Source organism: Alligator mississippiensis, chromosome 8 (genome assembly GCF_030867095.1).
Source record: "Alligator mississippiensis isolate rAllMis1 chromosome 8, rAllMis1, whole genome shotgun sequence".
Classification (NCBI taxonomy): Eukaryota; Metazoa; Chordata; order Crocodylia; family Alligatoridae; genus Alligator; species Alligator mississippiensis.
In genome coordinates, this window is record NC_081831.1 from 10,915,425 (window position 1) to 10,935,109 (window position 19,685).

The window sequence follows — 19,685 nt, forward strand, 5'->3', positions numbered from 1 at the left end:
CTGTCACACAAGGATCAACCACTCCATGGACATCCAAGACAACAAAACACCTGTCTGTGTAAGCACCTGTGAATGGTGGGTCTAAGGAGATGCCATTGGACCAAAGAACCATTCAGAACTGGAAAGGACATGTCCAAACACTATGGGCCAAATCTTCAGCTGGTGTAACTTCAATGGAGCTTATCCTCATTTACAGCAGCTAAGGATCTGGGTCGATTGCTGCATGATTCAACCAGGTCAAGCCCATATGGGAGTACTTCACACCTCCTCAGAAAGGTGGGACAGCAGAGAACCCCTTGATCTTGCTCCCTAGCCGTCTCCAAAATAGAAAGAGCTGCAGCAGAGATTTCCAACATTGCCTCAAGGTGGTAGACATGAAATTCCCATCAACTTTAATGGGGGCTAGGCAACCAAGTTCCTTGGCCAACTTTGGAAAGCTCAGCCTCTGCCAGACCCATGAAACCCACTGCCACTCTTGGGAGTCACATATCTGGAATCACAGGGCGATTCCCCTGAGGACATTTGCTGTTCAGGTTGCTCAGCTTCCACAGCTTCTCTAGCCCCGCGCTGAAAGAGCAATTGTCTGAGCTTACGCGAGCACAGCAAGCCTGACCTTCCCAAGCCCGCTTTCTTTACATGTATGGCAGCTGTCCGAGCAGACTGCCTGACACCATCTAATGGGAAACAGAAGTTGAAAAAGGCACCTGTAAGTTAAACAACGGCTGGGAGCTCAAAATAGCTTGTACTCCATCCAAATCAGCCAAGCAAAATTCATTGCAAATGTGAGTTAATGGAGAATAGCATTGACGTGCTCTCATTAAAAGGGTGGTTTCATTTGAGAGTTTCAAAGGGATCCAAATCCTACAAAGCAAAAGTATAAGAGTTCGAAAACTTGTAGCCTGAATGATGAGCCTATTACATTCGCCAGCAGATGGCTATGGAAAAAACATCACTGCCTGGTATAAACAAAACCCTGATCTATAAAAAAGACCTGTTTTGTGCCAAGGGCTGCTTTGCAGCTTAGCAAAGCCTTTGGTGCCTCATTAAACCCAAGCAGGTCACACTTCCACCTCTGGGTGCACTGATTCAGATGCAGCCCAAACTGGGGGTGGGGACGGACTAAAAGCTGTTTGTATCTGACAGCAGCGTAGTGGCCACAGCCCAGCTCTCAGTGGGTCACCAACCATCCAGGTCCACAAAAGCCGCCACCACAGTGGTGAAAGCCTTGTGAGCCTCTGAGGAGAGGGAAGGGATGGACCGGGCTTCTCCAAGCACACTTGTGATGAGTCTGAAGGGAGTATTGGGAGGTTTGCACTGGACCTTCTACCAGAGCTATATTAAAAACCCTACCCGATTTTCATATTTATAGATGGCAACATGATCTGAGTTCCAGTTATATGGAACGCTGTATCCTCAAGGACTCAAGTGCTTTGCCATCTGTATATACGTATACATATACAGATGGCAAAGCACTTGAATGCTTTTATATACATGTAGTCTTCAGTTGCTCTTTTATTTTGGCATGGGGCATGGCAGAGATGCACGCTGGATGGTTTTTAACATATTGCACATAAATATTTCATCACAGGATGCCCCTACTTTTGGGGTGGAGGGCACAATAGCCAATTGCTACACAACACGCTACATGACAGTGAGAAAAAAAATCGGGTTAAGGAACCTGGAGAAAGCTTATTTTCTCAGGTGGAGGGCTAGGGACGTCGTAATGTATGCAAAGACTGCACAGGACCTTTGTTTTAAGATCTCACTCTAAGGTCCACCAAGAGTAATCAGCGGGCCACATTACTACAAAATGAGCAGGCGTGTGCAATATGTTAAAAACAGTCCAGCGTGCATCTCAGCCATGACCCATGCCAAAATAAAAGAGCAACTGAAGACTACACATTTGATTGATTGAAGCTGGTGTTAGGAGGATCTTGTTTGAAAAATCATTATGCAATCTATTAAAACAAATGGTTCAGGGAAATGGAATTACACTGCATATATCAATTCAATTTGCTCATGTCACAACAAAGATGATAGACAAAGGGGAGAGAAAAGTACCAAATGATCAGCTTCTCCCTTTCTCTTCCCACCACACATGCACGCTAGCGCAGAACAGATGGAAGGAACTAACATTGCGCTGAGAGAGTAAAAGTGTCTGACTGTTTATCGGAGAAGAAAATTGAGACAGATGTCGTGGTTATGTCATGTATTAAAAACAATCCGATTGTGACTGGAGAACTGGGATATTAAAAGGGGAAACCTTGATGTCTTCCCTGACAAACAAGCTCTTCTTTATTTTTCAGAACGAGGTGCAGAGGCTTTGGTGAGGGCAAAGGCCTGAAAACCGAAAAGAACTCTTGTCCATCTACAGCATCACAAAGTCCATTTCAAGCGTGTGCTGGAAAGGTAAATTAATGACACGCAGACAGGATGGATTTCCTTTGGATCAACCATCAACAGCAAATCACAAACAGGTGGGACCAGATCCTTGGACACAGCCACAGTGCAAGGAATGTGAGGAAGGGACAGCACATGGAGGTGCCTTAAAGCTCCTAGACACTGCCATGGCCCTGGTGATGTTCTCTGCAAACTTGTCCGTAAATGCTACGTTAAAGCTTGACTGGTCTTATTCACGATGAGTAGTGATAAGCACAAAGGGTGACTACATCCCCCAAGACCAGTGCAGGGACTGTTCTCATCACTTGGCACTCCCAGCAGCAGGTAGGAGCCCCAGCATTGGATGTCCACTATTACACTTTTCCACTTGGGGGTGGAAATCCTTCTTGAGTCTCATAGATAAGGCTTGTGGTCCAAGCACAGTGGCAGTGAGGTTCAAAGCACGGGCTGGCACTTATGGATTGGATTCCCCCCTGCCTGGAACGTGGGACCAAATCCACAGTTGGTGTCAACAAGGCACGGCAATTATGTCAGCATGGTCACACATGGGCTCACAATGTGACCACCTGTTTCCATATGCAGACCGAAACCAAGAGCCAGAACAGCAAGACACAGGGCAATGCAACTTAAGCTTTGATGGCCCCACTATAAATGCAATAATGCAGAGGAAAACATTAATCTGCAGGGCAGGTCTAATACTTACAGCACTGTGGGGCTCAATTTTTGGCCGTTCCATAGCAATGGTGATGCAGTTCAGGAAAATGATAACCAAGACGACATGATCAAACATCTTGTGAGTGATGATTTTATTGCACATCAGACGGAATCTGCTCAGAAAAAACAACACAGACATACTAGCTGTTAACAGCTGACTGGCCTGAGATGAAGATACTCCTGTCAAAGCATCCATTTTATACATGGCATAAGAACTGAACTTTCTGTTTGACAAGCAGAGGCGTTACAACCTCCCAGCTCCCTCCCTAGGGCAGCTGTTGGTGTTAGCAGATATTTCTCAGTATGAACAGATAAAGGCTCAAGCTACAATAGACGGCTACAGGCCAGGAACAACACAATGTTCAAGGGTGGTTGGTTGGGTCTGGTTGACTTGGCTCATGGTTGAGAGCAGGCACTTGCAAAGCTGAGATCATCTAGTCAACTTTGGATTTCAGCGCACGCCCTGTCCTTGAAATCAAAGACTTCAGACCAAATGTTCTGGTCTATCCCTGCCCCTAGTTAGAAAACTAACCCCATTCCAGTATGGCATGCTATTAAACTCCATGCAGAAGGAAAGAACAGAAGCTATACACCATGACAGATGGCCGTACACCGACCCAGGTTTTATAATAAGGTATTACATTTCTCAGAGTTGGTTTCTGAAAATCTAGGTAATCTCTGTATGAATGAGCTATAACACTGGTCTGAGCTTATTCACCCTAAAATGGGAGGTGTCCCCCCAGAATAGCTGGAGCATGGCATGACTATTTGCATCATGGCACTGACTCCATTTGGCCATGAAGGAGCTGAACTTGGGAAAGACCGAAGAATCTGGCATCGTGTGTCCCTGTGTAAGGGAGAGGCATTTCCTGCACCTGTGTCCAGCTGATGTGACTCGCATGCAGAAGAGGTAGAAGAAAGGGCCAGTTAAGGAGTTCCCAACAGAACATGATGGCTGGAAGTGAAATGCAAATCTAACATCACATGCATCTTCCCCTATGTAGCACCATCTGTAAAGCAACTAGAAGGGCACCTGTCCCTGAAGGCCAGAATGCAATACCTCCAACGTGGGTATGCTCAGAGCAGGTTACCCAGGAAGGTCTGTGTTTTTACATCTGTCTTCATATGCAGGTTCATGTTCTTAGACACCAGTCAAAGGGTGTGAACAGCTCCAAGCCAGTTTATTACAGACTGTTACCAGCATGCAAGAATATGACTCATGATCCCATGACCTTTTGGCTGTAACTTAACTTTCCCAGGCAGCAGGCGAACAGCTCCTCCCAATGTGCACTTCCATGATGGCAAAGCTTCTCATAGGCATCTTTTCTCTCTCTTGAGTAAAGAGCATGTTTGAATGAAGCAATGCCTGGGATCTGGCTATTGATTTGGGAGTTACAGCTTGTGCCCACAAGCCCTTAAGACCGAAGAATCCTCTGTCCTTAGAGAGGACGTGGAGCTGTATATGGCTTACCAGCCCTTGAGGGCTGATGGTTAATAACCAGGCTGATATGCTGTGCCGTGCTGTGCCTCCAGGAGACAAAGCATGTCGCTGAGGGAAGAAGTGGCTGTATATGACTTATGCACCCTCTAAATACTGGGCTGTTCTAGGGGCTGAACTGGCCTGACGAATGGTTAGAGCAGAGGGCTGCTCTCTGAGCTGAGAACAGGGATGTCCCACCTCTACTCTGTGAGCTTTGGGTCCATCTTTGCCTCTGTTATTCACATGGTTTACAGTAGCTCTGTGATGTAGCTGCACTGCGGAAAAAGTCTTCCCACCCACTTGCAGCTGCCCTGTATGGCCATAGCTGGCAGGCTAGCATGCAGCGAATTCTCCGATCCTTGAGGTCTCGGGGCACCGTGGCCCACCGTACCTGGTTACCTTCAGTGTTACCCGTAGTTATTGCACTGTTACTATTCAGAGGTGCAGTTGCCTTACTTAGAGTGAGGAGCGAAGATGTAGATAGACCAAGAATCTCTCTCTTTGCACCAGGTGGGCAGACGGGCCTGTATCCAAGCCTTCGCACGGTCTCGTTTGCTCTAAAAGAACAACAACAACTATACAGCGAGCGGTAATCAGTTATTCTGAGCGACTACAACACCCATCCGCCATGGTCTGAATCCCAGACAAACCAAATAACCAAGCGTGAAACTCTCGAGACACCTTAATTTCTCCCCCTCCCCGTCAATCCAGAGCTGTCACGGCAGCATGGCAGGCCTGCACGTGGAGGTCATTTCTGAATGTCACTTCTTATGTGCAAGGCAAGGTTAAAACAATAAAATTGTCAGCATGGGCAGGCAGGCCCTGCTGCGTGCCTCACAGATGGATTGATGATACTTAGCAGTGCAGGAGAGCGGCTCCACGTGCAGAGATGCCATAAGTGCTCTTGTGTAAAAGGGCTGGGAGGACAAACAGTCAAGGAAAGACACAGCGTGGACATGCCTTGTGCCCAGCAGCCACTCACACCTGGAGATCACGTTTTAAAGGGAAAAGCAGAGGGAGCTATAAGGGCCTTCAATATTTGGTGAAGTCACAGCGGGTATGCAGGGGGGGAGGGAAGGGGGAATTACCTTTGCTAAACAGTCAGCAATGCTAATTGTCAGCTGAACAATCACCCCGCTGTGCACGGGACTGCCGTTCCTGAGGGAAAGGGGGGAAACTTCTGCAGCCAAGAACGGAGGCTTGTCCCACAAGAGTCCAGGACTACTGACAGGGCCTAGCTGGGCTCCAGGGGTTCAGCATTTTATTTTGCATGGCACCATAATGGCATATGGCCCACATCGGTGGATCTCAACCTTTTTAGATTCAAGACGTCCCTTGCAAGTCTTTTGAATTTGGCAGCCCTCTGCTCAGGACCCACTATTGTGCCACCGCAGCTGTCCTCAGTGCTTCTCAACTGGGGAAGGGCAGCTGCTGTCATGTGCCCTGCAGCCTGCACACACAGCCAGGGCAGGAACGCCTGTGGCATGGGTGTGCACTTCTGCTTGCATTAGGGTTATCTGGTAAATGTAATGCTGTGTGTGTCACAGCGCTTCCTGGTCTGGCTGTGCATGTGGGATGCAGGGCACTTTTAGCTGGTTGCAGTGGCAGTGCCTGTGCCACGGCTGCCAGCCACGTGGGGAAAGCCGCATCACCCTAGCTGAGAACCGCTGGCATGAAGCAGACTGACAGGACAAACAGATATACTAGCCCTGGCCCGAAGAGCCAAAAACCAGCCCTGGTCAGCTGCAGGCCTTCTGCTTACTTCACAGATGCTTGCTGAATCTTTTAAGGTTTAATTGTAACATAAAAAAAAGTGGAAAAAGGAAAAAAAAAAAGAGAACCTCGAGGGCTCCCATGAGTGCAGCCAGGAAGAAGGGAATAGGAAGAATTGCCTAGGACTTCCATTTTGCTCCATGAGCACAACACTGAGATTTATAAGATTATGAAAGTCAGAAGGGACCACTGCAGGCCTCTAGCCTGACCCCCTGCACCACACAGGCCCTAGGACCTCCCTGAATTAAATCCTTGTTTGAACTAGAGCCCATCCTGTAGTAGAAGAGCCAGCCTGATAGATGCTCATCTTTTCCAGCCATGTCAGGGTGCCTTAAGGAGAGGAGGACGGATTCAGGGGCCTTGGCCCTATGTCCATGAGAGTTAACAGGAGGCTGCCTATTAACCTCAGTGGGCTTTGATGCCTGGCCCTTGGTGTCTGGCTGGAAGTGAAATGCAAATCTAACATCACATGCATCTTCCCCTATGTAGCACCACCTGTAAAGCAACTAGAAGGGCACCTGTCCCTGAAGGCCAGAATGCAATACCTCCAACGTGGGTATGCTCAGAGCAGGTTACCCAGGAAGGTCTGCGTTTTCACACCCATTTCCCAATGCAATGACCTGCCCAAGCTTGCCCACAGGATGAGCGGCTGACCCGGCGGAGAGGTGCCCTACCCAGTAGACCCTGCCACCTCCAGCATCCCCCTCTACAGGGTATCAAACAAGGGAGGGTAAATATTTCTGCTTTAAACAGAAGACACCGTCTGCCTCCCGAGCTGCACGCTTAGCAATTGGAGGTAGTTTGGAACGTAAAAACCAGAGCTGTCAGGGTAATTGAGTGGAATGGGTGAAATGCTTTCTGTTCCTCTATGCACTCAGCCAGGAGTCTCATTAGAGACGGGTAATAGAAAGTGTGGTGTCCACTTTAATGAAAATGCCTGGTGACAAACCGAACCCTTTGGAAAATGCAAGCCACCTTCTGAAGGTAATGAGGACGGTTTCGATAAAGAAAAGTTAGATTTATTCCCACTTCCACCCTCCCCACCCCTATACAAGAAGGTTTCATAACTTATTCATTGTATTCGATTTTTGCCCCCATAGGGGGAGGAAGAGAGTCAGAAATGCTCCCACCTTTCCAAATCACATATTCATGGGTTCATGTTAGCCCCTCAGCTAGCCTAGTTGGCTTCATAATCCAGATATTTTAAAAAAAATCAGTGCCTGCTTTGAGCTCTAGACAGACCAGTGATAGCGACCCCAGCCTCTAGGCATGGGGTAATAGTTGCAATTGGTCCACTTCAGTTTGTAGGCTGGATGGATTCCAGAAGTCTCTATTATTCAAAGCAGTTCTGCTATTTATCTTGGGGATTTGTAGTGAATAGTAGTGCGTCAGCAGCACAGAATGCTTCTTTATGTTCCTTTTGTCCAATTTTTAATGCCAAAGATATTTTGGGTTTCATCTAATTGTTGCAGCTAGCAGTTCATAGGCTAAATCAGACAACAAAGGAGAAAAGTGATCTTCTAGCCTGTCCCTCTATTTAATATAAGCAGTGGGGATGTAGATCCCCCAGTCACCAGCTACGGTTTCCTCAAATAGGACCATGTTCTGTTCCTTGCTATGCTGGTGTAAATCTGGAGTCTAGGGGATTACCCCATTTACACCAGTGTAGCAGCAAAATTTAGCCTACGATAATTGGAGCCCAATGTAAATTTCTGTGGAATAAAAAACGAATGCTTCCAGCCTACTCGCTCCCATCAAGTGCTTTCTCTGGAAGGTCCAGACACACAACATTGCTTACAATCAGCCTGATTGCTGCCTGAGTTGGCATTATGTTCAAAGAGATATATCAATTATGTTGTTTAAATCATATCCATTTGTTCATAAAACACACCTGGACAGGATGGATAAAGATGGGGAAGAAGAACGAGGAGAAAAAACAGGAATTTAGTTGCTATGATTTTAGACCAAATGGTATGGACATAACCCTGGTGGGTAGTGCAGGTTAGATTCGCTCTGCACTCGGCGCTGTGCCCAGATGACAAAATATATGCCCAAGTGGTTGATTCAGTGGAGGAAGGGCATGTCTAACTCACTGATATGAAATGGCATTTCCTTTGTGTATCAAAGAGGGAATGGAGCACCCTTCAGATGCTGCACTGACGAGACCGACTGATAAACAGCTCCTGGATTAGGAATTTCATTTATTAACGTGTTTCGGAGAGAAGAAGCAAAGCATGTTAGCATTAGAAGACTGATACACTTCTTGGGGTAATGGAGAAAGTCTGATCTATACAAGTTTTATTATAGGAAAAGAAATCTGCTGAATAACTATCTCTGTCTAGCAACTGACCTGAATGCAAGCTAAAAGCTGTATTGTGAGTCTCAGGCCTTGGTTATTTAATTCTAAACATTTAGGAGGAGAAGGCTGAGACAACATTGTGAGTGTTGATCTGCTGTTACAGAAATAGTGCAAGACAGCCAAAGATGAAAGCAGATGTAAAAGTGCAAATGGAATGATTCGCACTTTGCATGAGGGAGGAGGGAGCTCTTCTGTTTGAAGAGCCTCTTGGTTTTAGACTATGCAGGTTCCTCGCTTGCCCTCCTGGTTTTCACTCATTTAGTTTCACATGAAAGAGGATTTTTTTGTTTGTTTGTTTGAAGAATGGGGAAATTTTACAGCCGGCGTGTGTGCTGATGTGTGACAAAAACCGGGCTCGGCAGATTTGCACAACAAAGATCTCAGGTCAGATCTGCATCTCCGTCCTGCCTGCATAAATCCAGTGTCGTAGCAAGCCACGATCAGAGTGGATTTATTCCAAATGTGCGCCAGTGCAATCAGGCACAGAATCGGTTGTATTTTGCGGAGAAGAGATACTGGACTTCATTCTGGTTTCACACACACCAGTGTAAACTCACTGCAGACAGAGTGCAGGTACCTGTGTGAACTGGAGCAGGGAGCTCAGACTCAGCCCTTGCTCTTCTTTTCATTTCAGAGCAGAAGTGATCAAATACATCCAGCAGTGAGTCCTTGTTGAGCTTTACTTATTAAGGATCCACTTAGCCCTCATGGGTCATTTGATCCAAATAGTCCCCCCTCTCTCCCCAAAAATGTCCCACCAGAAATGGGAGCTCAGGAACCTGATGGCTTGGTATTATTTCATTCATTTAAATGATATTTCCTAGTAACTCTGGTTTTGATATTTGCAACATAAAAAAGCACAGGAAACTGAGTTTTTATGGAAGGCTAAAACTAATAAAGAAGATGAAAGAACTATGACTCTTATTTTGCAATTGTATAGCGCTTCTCACAGGTCCTCAAGGAAGTTTACAAACTATTACCAAGAGCATCCATGAAATGCAGCCACTTCTAGGGTGGAAGAACATCAGTCAAGCTGATGATCCACTACTACAGCACTAGGCAACAAAGCAGTCAAGAGAAACTTTGGCAAAGTACATCAGAGCGAACCCGGCTCTTAGAAACATTCCTACAAGCAGGGTCTTTAGTCAGCTTACAGCAACCATTTATACAGTGTTTAGTTGCTGATCACCATGGTATCTGAGCCGCTTAATATACATGGGAAGCACACAGGCTTCATTTTTAAAGGTCTCATTTGAGAGCTGCAAAACACAATCGGATTCGGAAAATCACGGCAGCCAGTTACCAGTTTATTAGCTGCAGGATGTAAAGAAAGAGACCCTGCACGCTCCAATGCATCCCTAACATTGTTTGCTTCCGGTAAGGTGGAAAAAAAAATCTGGCTTTGAATAGGACAGGAGAATGAAAAGACTCCAAGCTAGCAATAAGAGCACGGTCTTTTGATTATGTTAATAAGGCTTCTTTCAGGAGCAATTAAACCTCTGTTTCTTAAAAATGCAATTCATCTTGTAGCACGTTAGGAATCAGGTTAAAACACTCAGTTAAAATGATATCCTGAGAATCCATATACGAGAGGCAGTAGGATAATTTTGTTGGAGACTATTTTGGGCAGAAGAACCTTTCCTTTTCCTTGGTATGTGCTTGGGAATAACGCTGGCCTTCAGCATCGATGCACGAAGTTCCAGGTTGGTTTTTTTCCACAGCTTCATGAGCTATACTAAAATATGCCCATGATCTGTGGCTTTTCAGGCTTCAATATTGTTCTCGTTGCTTCGAAAACAATTACTGTTCATCAATATTAATCCTAACACCACAAGGCCTACGTGCTTTCATAGCCATGCTGGTTGTTCAGTGCTCTCAGTGCCCAGGACGGTAGATCGGCCAGCGTTTGTGCTGTGCTGCGGTCTCTCTGCCTAGCCAACTGTAAGCATTTCAGGTACTGGCTAGCATTTCAGGCCTTTTCCTGTCCAAGTATGGGTGACCAACAAGCTTTATCTCCTTTCTCGGACTGCAGTTGGGTCACCGCCCATCCTATCAGGTTTGCTGGCCTCTTTAGGCTTGGACTAAAAAGCCAATTAAAAAAAACACTGCCAAATGAAGGCACCCCCCAACCCACAGAGCTGGTTTCCTCCAGCAATTTATCTCATACACAGTCATTCTGTCCAAGGAAAGTAACCGAGCAAGCAAGCAAGCAAATCCTCCCCGTTTTGGCAAGGTGACTCCCACGGCCCTAGTCTTCCTTGTGGTTGGGGAAAGGAGAGGTCTTTCCCCTCTGCCCTACCTATTCCTTTTCCTACCCAGCAAGACATGCAAGGCCTTGTGAGCTGATTGAGTGCCAGAAATATCTATTATTCAAGGTCTCAGAGGACTTCCTCATTCACAAGGCCCATCAGTCAACCCTACCGTGTTTGCACAATGAGCTCCTCTCCCTGCTAGCCTGGCCCTTTAGGCGCCTTCCTGCAGATCAGGATTTTCTGCCCTGGGCAATGAATCACACTCAGCCCTTTCCATCTTCAGCGTGAGACTCAATGCAAGCACTTTTATCATCAGCATCAATCCCGATGCCATCATACTCAAGGGAAACAAAACTGGTGAGTCCATCAGGCACATCAATTTGTGACAGGAACATGAAAAACATTACCCTAAATCTCATCAGGTTATGACAGTTAATTGCCAATTTCTCTCTCTTGAAAACTAATTTTACCTGGTTGCAGAGCTCACCCAGCTGTCTGAGAGTAAGGGTAGGCTCACAGCACAGGAAAAGACTAGACCTCTGGCTGAGCTATGTAAGGTTTAGGCTTTTTTTATTAGCAAATTGCCATCACGTATTATTGTGTGTCATGGTGTTTGTAGCATGTTTCTCTGGATGAGGAGCGAAATTCTACTGATGGAAGATGTTTCAAGGTCTTGTTTAGTCTTGGCAACCCCATGCGGGCTTTGCTAACATAATAGAAAAGGCCAGGGATGAGTGCTGGAAAAGTTTACAATAAATGAGATGTTCGTGTCATATTTATACTCGTGCTGCTTTGGGAGGTAGAATCCCAGGAGCCCTTCTGTGCTCCTCCAGAAGCTGAGCCAAATCATCACTGTGTAGGAAAGCCTGTCTGCAAATCTTTATTTCATTAGTTGCCTTCTACATCTGCTTATTGCCCAGAGGCCAAATGCGGCACTGACTTCGCCCCTCACTATTCCCTTCGCTTCACTGGATGAGCGTAGGCTAGCTCACAGTTTACTTCTTTGTATTTTAGCTGCATATTTAGTGCTGATGAAGTTTCTCTGTGGCTTAAACTACTCTGGCATTTACACAAATTGGGCGGTGGCATCTTAGTGGAAATTACAGGCATTCATTTGAAAGCACAGATCCGGGGAATATGTAAAACTGGAGATGACTCTTCAGCACTTCGCATCTCTAATCAGCTCAAAATTATAGCTGATTTTCCTTCTCCCCCTGCCATGCTTTTTAGCTACCATTTCCTAAGTGGCACTTTTCAGACCTATGAAAGAGAGACACTTATTGGACTAATGCCTCTTCATACTGAAATTAATGCAAAGCTTAATGCTGCCTCTATGAGACTAATGTCTCTATGAGACTAGTGGACCAAATTCTGCCCTTGTATCTCCTGTTTATGTCAACAGAAATTCCCTGCTTTATCACAGAGAAGAATTCAGCCTTATAGCTGGAGAAAGGGCAAATTATTGCTCTCTCTCATTAAAAAGAGATGCTATTGATATAATCGAAAGACCAGCAATGTGCAAGCCCTTGGCCCACTGCACTGGGCCCTACCTCGGTCTGTCTGGTACCTCTCTTGGGATTGTGGAGTGCCATGAAGCTCCTTTTGCAGCATGCAAAATGTAAGGTCCCTCATATCTGCTATCACTGGGCTTTCCCTGAAGCTCAGGAGCTCATCAATCCAAGCTAACTATAATGTGGGAGGGGGCAACTGGTGTTTACAAGACCAAGAAGTGTTGCACGCTCCCCTTCAAAGTGCATCCACAGCTCAAATAACATTTTCGCCTGTCCTGGCACTGAGACTATTATTCAAAAGCCAACATTTCAGTTTGTAACCTTTACCTCCCCTTTGCCCTGCTCTCCTCCCCTCACCTGCTGCAAATTGACAAGCACTGAGAGATCTCAGTCCCATAGAAGAGAACATTTACAGAAGGGATGCTTTTGTGTGGGGGCTGATAATGGATAGAGCCTTCTTGTTGGATAAGTGGAGGGGCAAACGTGCTCCGCCTAGGGCTACCCTGAAGTGTCTAGGGCAAGGACCATGGCTTGTCCTTTCATAAAGCACAGTGTACACATATAGGACTTGGTAGGGTAGGAAGAGCTGAGGGCTCAAGATTACTTCAGAGCTCTCATGCAACATGGCAGTGAAGTCTGAAACATCAACCAGTATAAGTGGTGCCAGGGGAAGTGGGCTCCCATAACCCAGGTGCCTGCTGTAGCTCATATGCATGATTTACACTGTATTCTTTGGTCTGGGGCATGAAGGCAGATGAGAAATAAACCCTGAAGAGATCAGCTGCGTGCGCTCTGTAGCACCATGCTCCTCGGGGAGCTGGCATCAGTTCAAACATGCACACCAAGAAGCAGAAACAGCTGCTAGCTTTTGCTTACCATGTTGCCTTCGTCATCACAGTCATCACAGTCTTGTCTGGGATCATCCAAATGGAACTGATGTAACAGGGCCCCTGCAGAAGTTTTCCCATTGCAGTCTTGATGCTCTGATGCAGAGGTTCGGCTGCTGTACATGCTGCTGGTTCGGTAAAGGGAAGGCACCTGCAAGGTGTCCTGGAGGTCAAATGAGCCTTTTGCTTCCAGTGATTCCATGCGGTGAGGTAAAGAGCCATTGATGCTCCCAGCCCGGCTGGACTGCTCCTCGTCAGAGCTTTCCCCATCCTCTGAACTCTCCTTCCCATCTCCAGATAGCAGCGACTTGCGTTCCCCACTCTGGCCCCGGCGCTTTAGGCTGGGAGCTCGCCCAATGCTGTTCCAACTTGACCGGCGACTATTCCAGCTGCTGGCTGCACTCCAAGGGCTGTGAGGAGAGCTCCGTATGCTGGACTGAGGAAGGAACAAGGACGTGGAGAGAATCAACTCAATTGTCTTTGGCCTTGTGCAGACGCAATGAGCGGCACGTGTGCACGACAATTTAAAGTGGGTTAAATGCCTTTGCACTGCTTTAATGGTGTTGGTGTTGGCACGCGTCAGCAGTGTATTGCGCAGTAATTCCAGCTGCTGTAGCAAATTCGGTGGCGTAATGAACCTTAAATGACTTGGGGCACAGCAAACTAAAACTCCTCCTCCGAGTTTTAGTTTGCTGCCCTACGGCCGCAGAGTGAAACACCGGGCTCCATGCAGCTCCACGGCTCTGCAGGAAGCCCTGCAGGCAGCATGGCAGCAGCCTGGGAAGGCAGGCTCTGCCCAAGAAAAAAAGGAAAGTGGTGAGCCTTATCTTTCTTTTTTTTTCCCCCTCCCCTGGAGCCTGCCCGCCTGCCTGAGCTGCACGGGGGCCCAGTGCTTCCCTCTGTGGCTGCAGTGCCCCTTAGGACCATCCAAGCTGGGTGCCTGCAGGCGGGTACTGCCTGGGGGGGCGACCACTGCCACAGAGGGAAGCAGCAGCCCCCTTGTAGTCCAGGGACCGCCAGCAGCTTGCTCTCCCTTCCCTTCCCTTCCACCGGAGAGGCAGGTAAGTTCATGTGTGTGCACGACATGGGGGTTTAAAGGGCCCTAAATTGAAGTGGTGTTTTTAAAAACCCATCGCTTCAATTTAGGGCCCCTGTTTCATCTACACATGCCCTTTGATACTAGCTCATTGCCCGTTTTCAGCAGGTGGGCTTAAAGATAGTGAGGTGGCGAGTGGAGAATGAATACCTAGACAAATGGTACATAAACCAGAGGCTTTGGCAATTATTTCGGGCGGAGGGCCACTTACTGAGTTTTGGCAAGCCAACAAGGGCCGCATGACAGGCAGCCAGGGGCAGATAAATATTAATTTTCCAAATTTTTTAGGGGTTCCACAGGCCGGATAGAATGGGCTGGCGAGCTGCATCTTGCCCACCCCAACATAAACCAAGTAGAAATGAAGCAATCACAAAGGGGAACAGAGAAAATGATGTGCCTACTGGAGATTTGAATTCGTGGGCACTGGGATCCATGGAGACGCTGCTGGCCCGGCGAGACTCATAGCCTTGAGCTGCATCTCCAAACATGGCACTCTTTGGCATTGGCATTGGGGTGGCAGCTGTGTGTATGATGAGGGGTGGAGTCAGACTTTTCTTCAGGTCGGGGTGGTCACTCAAGGCCATCACTGGAAGAAACAAGGAGGTATCAGATACTGCTGCCCTAGGAACAAAGAAGGAATCATGGATCTCATGGCTGGGGCTGACTAAATGGGCGACAACACTACAAGAGCCCTTTCTAATCAGAACATTGAGAGGGCAGAGGCCAACACCATCACAAAGAGGAGCTGGTTTTCATTCAATGCCAAAAAGGTTTTTAATGAACGAGTGGCAGGTGGGGCTTCTGTTGAAGTTTTGGATCAGAAGTTGCATTACTCGGGGGTTCGAATTCAACTGATGGAACGTAAGTGTGCAAGCACAGGCTCGGGATTGCCAATCTGTTGCTATGCAAGTACCAATCTGCCACAGGCCTCTCTCCAACCCCCTGCATTTCTGAAAGCTCTTTCATAATCTGCCAGGCTTTGTTCCCCAAAGTTTCCCTTCTCCGAGAGCTCTTTTACACCCCCGTCTTCCCCACCCTTCCCATTCTGTTCTCCATCTCTACTTCTTTATTTACACTCCTTCACTTCCCCTGCCTGAGCATTTTGTCTGGCTTCAAGTTTCTTCCCCTTCCCCTGAGCTCTGACTCTCCCCATTTCTTCTCCTCAGGTCCTGCAATCCTCTATCTTGCAGGCAAGAAACCTCCCTTACTGCAAGGTCATTTCGACTACTCCCTCTGCCCTGTCTGAGCATCACAGATGTGGCAACCATCCGGGAAATAACTGCACGCAGCAGCTCTCTGCTGTTGCTCTCTCTCATTATCAACCGCACGTATTATATTTTATATAGCATTAAAGCTGGATCTTTGGTTTTACTGGGAGATAATGGTCTCTAATACTACTGCATCTCTTTGCCTTTCATTTGTGACCCGTAACGCAAGTCCACTGTAACTTCATGGAGTCAGGAGGGGCCTCATTACTTCTCAAACACTCCCCTAAGATAAGCTTTACCTTCCTGGACACATGATTTTTCATACCAAAGTGACATTGCCCTAGAAAGGCTGGTCGCCGGTGCTGTTACTTACAGGCTGGGTTTGACAAGTGTTTCTTAAGTCCACCCTCTTCTTCCAGGCTTGGGGGGAAAACATCCCCCTCAGAATCAGACTTAGACGCATCTCCCTAGAGCAAAACACAGGAGCTTAGCGACTGGGATAAATGACAATGTGCAGCCGGGACACCCCTGCTGAACACTGGATCCCATCTCCAACACCACACCTAGTGATCCACTGGAACTGGTACCACAATGGGACATCACCTTCCACAGAATGAGGCATGCACATATTTATACCACAGAACTACACTCCTAAAGGGTAGATTTGCCGCCTCTGAAAGCAGCCAGGAGGCAGAGGCAAAGAACGATAACTTAGCTTTTGCTGCTGCAGTTCCACACTGGACAGACACTAGGGAAAGGACACAGATCTAGTGAGCAGCCCACTGGATGAAAACCGAATCCTCATCTGTTCTCGACACCAACGTCGCCGATTAGAACCCATTACAGACAGGCAGGCACTCACGCGACTCTTTTCACTGAAGTTTAGATGAAATGATCCAAACTTCAGCAAGAGGCATAAAGGATTTGGCCTACAGGACTCAGCAGATAATAGATGCATGCCTCTGAAATGGTGCAGAATGCCCTAGGAGCACTTGGAGATCCAATGAAGGACAACCTGATAAAATATGACTAGGGGATAAATAGCCATTATGGCTATTTATCTCAATGCTATAAAAATACAACAGATGCATTTATTTAGGGGGCTTACTTGGATCTCACTGAACAATTCAGTATGCTGGTGGTTGGATCTCCCATTCTGATGATGACTTGACACCAGCAACGTATCCATGAGCCACCTTGAGCCCGTCTCCAAAGCTGCATTACAAGTTTTACCACCATCACTTATTATTTCCTTTGTTCATCGTGCTGTCAAATCCGCAACTCAGGAATTACTGACTACTTATACAGACCCAGTCAAGGCCTTCCCTGCCCAGCCCTCTTCCATTCTGTCCATTGGCACTGAGGAAAGGCACACGGGGTGTGGTGTAATCAGAATACATCAGCTGGAAATGGAGCTTGCCAGAATTATTTCCATCTGAAGAGGGGCTGCTTTTCTGATGAAGCCACTATTCTGGCAGAGGACACCATCCATTGGTACGATGTATACTGCAGGGAAGGTGGGAAGGTGGGTGGGTAGGTCAATGCAGCGACAGGAGAGAAGCCAAGCAGACTCTTACCTTAGCCAGGAAAAATTTAGGTGCCTAAGAGACCCCAACATCTACAGTGAACACCAAGCTGTGCTACTAAGAGCCCCGATGAAGTTTGGTGCTTGGAGAGAGACTTGGTAGTTGAAGGCCCCAGCCAAGAGGAAAGTGCTAAAGTAGCAGACTCCAGGAGGTGATATGCAATACAGGACCCAGGATGGTACTCCTTAATTCAGGCAAAACCCACCTTGAAAGCCACAGGAGCATTGCCTGACTAAAGAATCAAGGATCGGGCCCAATTTCTCAGAGGACCACACTCCTCCTTTGGTCCTGCTAAATAGGTATGCTTTTCTCCACTCAGACCACGGGCTCTCAGAGAAATGCCATTAGGGCAAGAGAGAAGGAATGAAAAAACAGCCCTTGCATGTAAAATGTCTTCTTGTCCTGCAGGATCCTTGTATGATTTGAGGAAATCCATCCTGCAGGACAGGCAAAGTTTTCAAGTGCTAGGGCTATGCCTTCCTAGCAAGAATATTCAGTGAATACTGGCTGGAATTTGGGCAGATTTTCCAAACTCGGTCTCTTCAGTGGAACGTGGACTCCAGCTGGCTTCAGGTCTTCCCTTCCGGAAAGCCTCCCAATTCTTTCCAGTCAGCAGGCCTGCCAGTAATTACTCCCTTTTCTTTAATGGGTTATTAAAAACTAATAAATAGTGGGACTAGTTTGCCTGGTTTAAGTTGCATTCCTGAAACATTCGGTAACCATCCAGGGGATAACACCAGGTGCTGTTAGAAATGCACAGGAATATGAAGAAGCAGGACCAAAGGAGGTTTTCTGTTCTCCACTCACCCAGCACCAAACCCCATCTCTTTCAGACGGGAAGCGCCCCTGCTGTAGAAGAATACACCATCACCCTTTAAGAGGACAAGGGCCACGTGAAGGATGGCTACAAGCAAGCATCTCATGGCAGGGGCCTGTGGCCGTTACCTGTTCATGTGGTCCCAGCTTGCCTTTCTGGATGGAAAAGGGTTGATGAGAGAACATGGAGTTAAAAACCTTGTGAACAATTAGAGTATGCCGAGGTGGACCATATGGCACCGTGGATAAGCCAACATGTACAGAAGGCAAGAGGATGTGCCTGAATACAATACAAAGGGCGTTCGTGCTAAGGTATAAGGCAGAGCTTCTAGGAAAGGACAGAAAAGAAAGGGAGTGAGAAAAAAAAAGAGAGAAAGATGTCTGAGGAGGGAGGGGGGTGAATGGGCAGAGGAGGCACGGTTGGGTTCATTTGATTGAACAGATTCATGAATGGAAAGGCCGAGAGGGACCGTGACCATCTCCTACATAACACAGGCCAGAGCCATTCAGCAGCTGGACCACATCATCTGGTTGATCTATCGGTGGGCCTTGCCGCTGCCTCAGTGCTAGTATCGACTTCTCCAGAACACAGTGCCGTTACACACAAGTGTCCATGAACACGCTTGATTCTAGGTCCCTTCAGTCTTTGGCAGTTGTCTCTGCTTTGTCCCCCGCAATTAGAGGGGCTGGAGTTGATGTGCATGAGCGGATGGGTCTTCAGAAGAAACAAGGAGCAGCACGTGTAAGAAGGGAAGTATTCGACACACTTGCCCATAAAACATTGCCCCCCTCCACACCTCTCCCGGGAAGCACGTGCAATCCAAATGCTTGGGTTGGTGAGCGGCTGTTGAAAGAGCCACTTGCAAGCTCTCCTTCACGGAGAGGGTCAAAGCAAAAGAGCCGACATAGGCAGGAAAGTTGGGCAGGTTTTGGATGACAGGGTCTCTGCATTAACTCGTCTGACTCCACAAAGAAGGAAGGGACTTAAAATCAAGGCTGACTTGACAACAACAACAACAACAAAAAAAGTAATGACGGCTACTACAATGAGAACAGCATCATGGTGTGTGACCAGTCACCACAGAAAGAGACAACTACCAGACGGCATCGGGGGGGGTGTTCATGCTGAGCTCTTACGTACCACCGACGAGTCGACAGGCAGCTGAATACAGCTTAACTGCCCACTCGCTTCTTCTCGCTTGGTGATTTCCTGAAGTAAAAACGGGGGAGGGAAGGGGGGGTGTTCAATTTGTACAGTTTCAACATCAAAATTGAGAGTGGATGGAAAAAAAAAGAGAGAGAGAGAGAGAGATGAAAGCAAAGAGAAAGGAAAAGGGGTAAAGAAGGGCAGTGTGTGCCCATTAGCAGCAATTTCATGTCAGGATTAAATAGTGGAAGAGGTTGCAACGCACTGGACTCATCGGACGTTGCTGTCTTTGTTCAGCACAAGGAAAGGATGAAAGGTCTGAGATGAACACAAGATGAACACAGTCCTTGGCACAGATCACCCTTACCTTCAATTTAAGTGTTTCAAACGGAGCTGATTTTGCTGCAACGTGATAGCGATTTGAGCTAATGACATACTGTCTGATTATTAAAACCG

General features: G+C 47.2%; 1 protein-coding gene across 5 annotated transcripts in view; it reads right to left on the reverse strand.

Annotated features, from left to right (window-relative positions):
* CACNA1G (calcium voltage-gated channel subunit alpha1 G) overlaps positions 1 to 19,685 on the reverse strand; it is a 346,031-nt gene that overhangs the window by 143,739 nt on the left and 182,607 nt on the right. For 4 of the 5 annotated variants that reach the window (XM_059732103.1, XM_059732101.1, XM_059732102.1 and 1 more), the window contains exons 14-18: positions 16,054 to 16,147; positions 14,874 to 15,058; positions 13,366 to 13,812; positions 5,051 to 5,151; positions 3,104 to 3,227 (exon numbers count right to left, since the gene is read on the reverse strand). In XM_059732103.1, coding sequence (XP_059588086.1) covers positions 3,104 to 3,227; positions 5,051 to 5,151; positions 13,366 to 13,812; positions 14,874 to 15,058; positions 16,054 to 16,147 — 951 coding nt within the window. Of the gene's footprint in view, positions 1 to 3,103; positions 3,228 to 5,050; positions 5,152 to 13,365; positions 13,813 to 14,873; positions 15,059 to 16,053; positions 16,148 to 19,223; positions 19,293 to 19,685 lie in introns of all 5 variants that reach the window. The other variant, XM_059732100.1, reaches the window with a different exon arrangement.